The sequence below is a fragment of the Aquila chrysaetos genome, chromosome 10, assembly GCF_900496995.4.
Source record: "Aquila chrysaetos chrysaetos chromosome 10, bAquChr1.4, whole genome shotgun sequence".
Lineage (NCBI taxonomy): Eukaryota > Metazoa > Chordata > Aves > Accipitriformes > Accipitridae > Aquila > Aquila chrysaetos.
In genome coordinates this window covers 5884957-5891882 of record NC_044013.1, presented here as the reverse complement: position 1 = coordinate 5891882, position 6926 = coordinate 5884957, and the positions used below count along the sequence as shown (strand labels likewise).

Genomic DNA, 6926 nt, shown 5'->3' with positions numbered 1-6926 from the left:
AAAAAATCCAATTTGCAAATTAAAAATAGCGACGGGGATCAAGGACGGCTCCGCAGAGCGGGTTCAAGTGCTTGCGCCTGTCTGCCGGGCGTTTGGGGGAGCAGCGTGGGATACGCGGTGCCCCCGCCCCACGGCCCGGGCGAGAGGGGTTGTCACCGGTGGGGTGCGGGGGGGGCGGGCCGGCGGGGGGGCTCCGCGGGCGGCCCCGATCCGCAGCACCGGCAGCCGGGGCGGAGGGAGGGGGGGGGGTTGAAGGGGGAAGGGGCGATGCTGAGGATTTTATTAAAACAAAAAGTTGAGCAGCGTGTATGTACTGGCGCAGCCCCGAGTCTGAAAGATTGTAATTTTCTTTTATGGTGTCTGGCAGGATTTGCAACAGATATTAATGGGAACATAAATAGCGCATGGAAGGTATTGAACAAAACTGTTTAATGCAAGGAGGTTGTACCAGAGAAAAATCTATATGTAGTTTGGATTGATTCATACCTCGGACACAGCCATCCCCTAAAGGAGTTCCCAATTTCTGCTCTCTCCCTCTTTGATTGGCAAACCCTGTAATTAAAACAGATTAGAGCGGTCGGTGTTACTGTTTTAAAAGCGCTTTTTTCTGCCCAACTGGTGGTGGCTGAGCCGAGTTCAAGGTGGGCAAAAGTGTGCGCGCTGGGAAAGTGTGCAATTTAATGGTACGCATACATAATAAAACATATAATCAAATTATATCTCTCTGTCTATATATACGCAGAGATCTACGATAATTGCGGTCGGGTGAGAATAAACTATTTAAATGTTGCAAAGACTCCAGAACACCATTAATATCCCATATAAAAAAAAAAAAAACAAAACAGAAAAAGGCAGAAAAAAGGTGTCATTTCTTCCACCCCCCCGGCTCCTGCCCCGGCGGGAGCGCGGATCTCCCCCGCTATAACCCCTCCCGCCTGCGCAGGCAGCGGAGCGGCTGCTCCGCGGCCGCGGTCGCGCAGCCCGGCGGCGGCCGCGGCGGCTGCCCGCCTCGTCCCGGCCCGTCCCGGCCCCGGTGCCGGCTGTCAGGGTCCCCACCGGCGGTGATGGATCGCTGCAAACTTTTTTTTGGCGGCGCTGAAATGTTGAAGAGCGGGGGGGAGCCGCCCGTGCGCATGTGCGAAGGTGTCCAAACTGACAATGCTGGAGAGATAGCGAGCCGGGATTGAGAGAAAGGGAGAGTGTGTGTGCGGGAGAGGGAGAGAGGAGAGAGGGAGAGGGGGAGCGAAAAAGGAGGAAAAGCTCCGGGAGGAAAAAAAAAAAAAAAGCGCCCCCCCCCACCCCAACCCCACGCCAGCATCGGCCGCGGGACTGGCAGCATGCGATCCAAAGGCAGGGCGAGGAAGCTGGCCGCAAGTAGGTGCAATACCCCTTTCTCTTGGCTTTTCACCCTCCCTCTCTGCCATGTTGCATAGACGTGTCTGATGCGGCGCGGAGCTCGCAGGCAACCTGCAGCATCTCTCCCCCCCCCCCCCCGAAAAAACCCTCCTTCTCCCGCCACCCGGCCCGGCTCAGCTCAGCCCGGCTCGGCTCGGCTCGGGGGGCGGCCGCGGGGACCGGGGGTGCGTGGGGTGGGGGGGTGGTGCGGCGACCGGAGTCGGTTTGGGGGGCTACGGGCGGCCGGCGGGAGGTGGGCAAGGAGTTGAGTAAAAGTTCAGTGGCGAGCGCTGGAAGTTGCTGCTGCTGCCGGGGGCTGGAGGTTGGGGGGGGGGGGTCGGGGAAGGCGGGGGGGGTGCGAGAGGCTCCAGGCCCTATAGTGGGCGCTGTCGGCTGTCGGCAGGGCTGGGGGCCGCGGGGGTGTGTGTGTGAGTGTAAGTGTGTGTGTGTGTGCGTGTGCACGGAGGGGCAGCGGCAGCTCTGCGGGGGAGGCGGCGAGCCCCGGGCGCAGGTAGCCGGTGCGGAGCTACCGGGGACACCCCCCACCCCTACTACCCCCCTCCCCGGCCCTGCCCCGCTCGCAAAAAACACCCCCCCCCCATCCCACCAAATCGCGCGTGGGAGCGGGGCGTGCGTGGGGCCGCGGAGCGCAGCGCGGTGCGGGTGGGGCGGCGGGAGCCGCCCCGCGTGGTCGGGATACCCCGCGGGGGGGGGGGGGGGGCGTAGGGGGGTAGGCAGGGCAGCGCGGAGCGGCTCCCAGCCTGCTGGAGTCACCCGCTAAAAGTTGATGTAAATGTTGTAATTTCAGGCGCTTTTCCAGCACTTTTTATACAGTTTGGCCGCCCGAAGGTCTCTGTTCCGCGAGGCGAGGGCTCGGCCGTCCACACGCAAAGCCCGACTTATTTAATTATTTGTCTTACTCTCACCCCATCTGTTTCTCCTTTATGATAGGGATCTTTGCTTTTAGCTGCTGCAGTGTTGGGGCTTTCTTTTTTTTCTTTTTTTTTTTTTTTTTAAAAAAAAGAGGGAATCAACAACAAAACTTCGCCAGCTTTCGCGTCCTATTTTTAAAGCAGTTGATGACTTTATTTTCTCTGACACATCTGGGCAAGTTTCATTTGATATCCATAGCGATGGCAACTCACATTCCCGAGTGAAAAAAAAAAAAAAAAAGGGCAGGCGAAAAAAAAAAAAAGTCAGATGAAATGTTGCATAAGTTGCGTGACGTAAAAAGCAGATGCTTATTTACTCTTTATTTGTGAAGGGGAAAAAAAAAAATAGAGGAGCGTGGAAAAGGGGAAGCGAAAGATCTCTCCGGATCATCATCAGCTTTTCTGTGAACCTTAACAATAACAGCAGCAACCTGCATTTGATTAGGTGATTTGAAAGTGGATAATCCAGCCGCCACAATTTGAAAACAAATATATTGTTAAATCTCCAGGTTGCCATCCCTACTTTGGAGCTAATTATGGAAAAAAATCTCACGTCCCCGACCAAATCCGTCAAGTTTCTTTGCCTTTCCCTTGCTTTTCTCGCTGCGCAGCGATGCAGGGCTGCTCCTGCTCCTGCTCCGTGGGCGAGATCCGATCGTCTGCAAAGTTTCTGCTCCGGGCTGCGAGTCTTGGCTTTCGCTGCAGCAGCAGCAACACTTTCACCCACCTCTCTCCCCCGACAGATGCGTTGCATTAAATAATCCTTCGGTTACAATCCCCTCATAAAGGAAATCATATTTAAAACGCTGGGCTTTTATTTTTTGGTGTGTGTGTGTGTGTGTGTTTCGAAAAGCTGTTTCTTCCCCCCCCCCGAAGAGCGTCTCGGTTTCATGACAAGTGGAAGGAGGGTTGGAGGCGACCTCTGTAATTTAGTCGTTCGAGAGGAAAAGTTTTTAGCTTTTCAGTTCTTTCTGGCTGGGTTGAGAATAGAAAATATTTTGTAGCCTTCACCCTCTTACACGGAAAAGGGTATAGATCGGGATCAAGCGCCCGTCTTTTATTATTTCACTTTTACTGCTTCGTGCGTGAAAGACAAATCGCCCCGATTGCATGAGTGTCGCTCGTACCCAGGAAGGCTTTTCCCTCTTAATTAAGGGAGAATACCCGAAGCGCGCATTTTGTTAACCTCGGTGAAAAATCGCTAAAAAATAATTTTGAGGCTTCGCCCCCCCCCCCCAATAAAAAAGTAAAAAGAAAAAAAAAATTCAGAAGCAAGAAGAAGAGCCACGCGGGGAATAGCTAGTGAATTTTTTAAATGTCCAGCTGTACAAATAAGGGAAAAGACACCCTGAGGTCTTTCTCCCCGCCACGCTTTTGGGAGGCAGCTGGTGAGGAGGGGGGTGCGGGGTGCGGGAACCGGGGGGGGAGTGTGCGGGCCCGGCCGCCCGCGGCCGCGCTGCACCTGCGCGGGCATCCCCACTCCGCGCAACGCCGGGACAGGCCCCCGGCCCCCGGGGCAGCTGCTTTTCCACTCGGGTGGGTTTGTGCCCGCCTGGAGAAACCGTATCCCCGAATAACCCCCTGCCCCAGCCCGGGCTGCCGCAGCCCTGCAGCCGGTCCGGGGTAGCCCCCAGCCACCCAGTAGCCTCATAAAGAGACAGAAGGTGATCAGATTAGGCGAACACACGTGAATAAGGAGGCACTTGTTACTTTTACACTTTATCACCACTTTTTTACAGGCAATTTAGTGCAGCCAAGGTAGATCCAGATCCCTCTAACCATCTGAGATAGTAAAATAACACTTTCCTAAGTTTCAGCAGGTTTTCCTGCGCCTGTAATTTGCCTCAGTCTAGTACTTAAAAGGCTTGATTGAAAAACAGAGCTGGCAAGTTTATTTGCCTGTTTAAGACTCTGTCCGGGAATTTGTTTTCGAGCAGGGAAATGTTTGCCATGTCCAGGCTCCCGGCCCTTTCAGCGAGGCTGTTTATTTGCCGTCGCTTTACCATTACCTCTGCCTTAGTCCGCCTTTACTGCCGCTGGCGCTTTGTGTCAATCCCCCCCCCCCCGGCCCAGCCCTGCCGGGGGGAGGCAGCGCGGGCGGCCGGCGGCACCCGCGCACACGCACCCGGCCCGGCCCGGCCCGGTCCCGCCGCTGCTGCTGCCGGCGGCTCCGCACCGCCCGGGGCACCCGCCACCGCCCCGGCACCGGGGCACCGAGCGCCGGCCCTGGGCACGGCCCGGCCCGGCCCGGCCCGGCGGCAGCCCCGGATAGCTTCTGCGCGGCGGGTGCGGGCAGGGGAGGCTGCGGGGACGGGCGAGACGGTCCCATTATGTGCCGGGCACATTTTCAGCAGGCACTTCATTAACCCTTGTCAGGGTGGAGAGCGTGCGTGCGGCTTTTCGCTCCCTCTTTCTGCCTTTTCTTTTTTCCTTCCTCCCTTCCTTCCTGCCTTCCTCTCTTCCTTCCTTCCTTCCTCTCTTCCTTTCTCTCTCTTTCTCTCTTTCTCGCTTTCTTTTTCTTTCTCTTTCTTTCTCTTTCCTTCTCTCTTTTTCTCGTTCTCTTTCTTTCTTTCTCCTGTTCTCTCTCTCCCCCTCGCTCTTTCTTCCTCTTTATTCTTTTCTTTCTTTTCTTTCTGTCTGTCCTTCTTCCTTCCATCTTTCTTCTTTTCTTTTCTTTTCTTTTCTTTTCTTTTCTTTTCTTTTCTTTTCTTTTCTTTTCTTTTCTTTTCTCTCCTCCTTTTCTTTTCCTTCCTCTCTTCCTTTTCTTCCTTTTCTTCTCTTTCTTCCCTTTTCTTTCTTTCCACTCTTTCTTCTTCCTCTTCTTCGCTCTCTCTCTTTCTCTCTTTCTTTCTCCCTTTCTCTCTCTCCCACCGTCTCTTACCCAGGGCCAAGAGTCACCACTGAATTTGGGACCAAATTTGTGGTGCTGCGGTAGTCGATGCCGCCCGGAGCTGAGCCCATGGCCGAGCTCTGCGGTGCCTCCCGGCTGCTCCCCGGCCACACTGGGCCGGCTGCAGTGCAGGGCAGAGAAAGGACACAAAGGAAAAGGATGGTCCGAAAGGCGAGCTCGTTATTAATACAGCCCTGCTTGTAAATGAAAAATGTAACCCTTGTTAATTAACGCTGTTTACATGGGGTACAAGAAACTTAAGAAATGTTTCTACAAAGGGGAAGGAACTGTTTACAAAACTCTTTCAAAAGTGTGACATATTGCTGCAGTTCCAGCACTAAAAAGCCAAACACACTTACACGCCTTTGAAGTTGGCTGGCTGAGGCAACATTATTTGACTCGGATTCAGATATTGCTTGTGGGTATAACTAATGGCTTTTACCTAGTTAGTGGGCTGGGAGGGGCGAGGGCCTGGGCGCCGTGGCCATTGGGTCCCTCCGGAGAGCCGGGGCTGGCTCCCTGCCAGCTCTGTACAATGTCAACATTGAATATTTGAATTCCCAGACTCTATTTAACAACTTTCTAAATAAATAAACTCATTGTGTGTCTGTGTTTAAAATTATTTCACCTCTTTCATGAAAGCTACAGCATCTTATTACACCAGCCTCTCAGGCTGCTTTTCCCCCTTTTCTTTCCAAACAAACACAAATGGAGCTGAGCACAGGGTTTTTTTTTTAGTGCCTCATATCTCTCCCTCTCTCCCCTTCTCACTTTCTGTCTGTCTTCTTGTGAAGCGTGAGTGGAAGTTGCTCGGACATCCCACGACGTCCTTAGTGGCTCTGTGCACCCTGCTATCTAATCATAACTAAAACCAAAGCCAGGTTCACCAAGTCGGTTAAATATTAATCATTTCTAAAAGGAGGCCCATGTGAGTGCCATAGCTGCAGCAGTGTCCTGTACATACTCAATCATTTTGGCTGCTGTACCATAGGCAGGCTCCAGGGACAGCTTTCATTGTTGTTGCCATAAATGGCTATTAGTGTTCATATTCACCTATTCACTCAGTTATTTAAGTGCACCTAAGTGTCTATGTGTCTGTGCTTACTGTATACGTGTGCATACATGTGCGTTCATAACATACCTTTCTGTTTGTGCCATGGAGATATATATATGTGTGTGTATATATGTATAAAATACCTATATATATGTATGTGCACATACAGAGAGAAAAGCAGGTAAATACATTTGATATCTGCAATTGCGATTAATGCATGTACTGGTTTAGAGAGGGTTTGTGGTATGCGTAGGCTCCTGGGGTACTTGCAGGCTGTGCACCTATGTCTGTACATCCACACAGGCTCTGAAACATTGTGGGTGTGTATAGGGAACATGGACAGAGTTGATATACAGGAGCCTGTATGGCTTTCCCTGGGATGCTTCCCAAAGGCACTAATTGTGTACTTCTGTGGTGGGAGTATTTGTTGTAAAATATTGATTGACTTCACATGTAAGTAAAGGTGCCTGGACAGAGAAGGTATTTCTGGCTGTCCTGGGGAGCACAGCTCCCCGATAAAGCTGTCTAAGTTGCTGAAGAAGAAAGTGGAATGAATTTTCTGCCAGGACAGGTACGTGGTGTGGGAGGATAAAGGAAAGCATCGGTGGTTGCTCCAGCCCAGGGTGGATGAGGAAAGGGCAGTGGGGAAGCAGAT

The 6926-nt window shown here is 52.7% G+C and overlaps 1 protein-coding gene across 1 annotated transcript in view; it reads left to right on the top strand.

Annotated features, from left to right (window-relative positions):
* The first annotated feature begins 1204 nt into the window (after positions 1-1204).
* LOC115347509 (histone-lysine N-methyltransferase MECOM-like) overlaps positions 1205-6926 on the top strand; it is a 154627-nt gene continuing 148905 nt past the window's right edge. Inside the window, exon 1 of the mRNA XM_030028981.1 lies at positions 1205-1374. Within this exon, the coding sequence (XP_029884841.1) occupies positions 1338-1374 (37 nt within the window). The 5' untranslated portion in view covers positions 1205-1337. The remainder of the gene's footprint in view (positions 1375-6926) is intronic.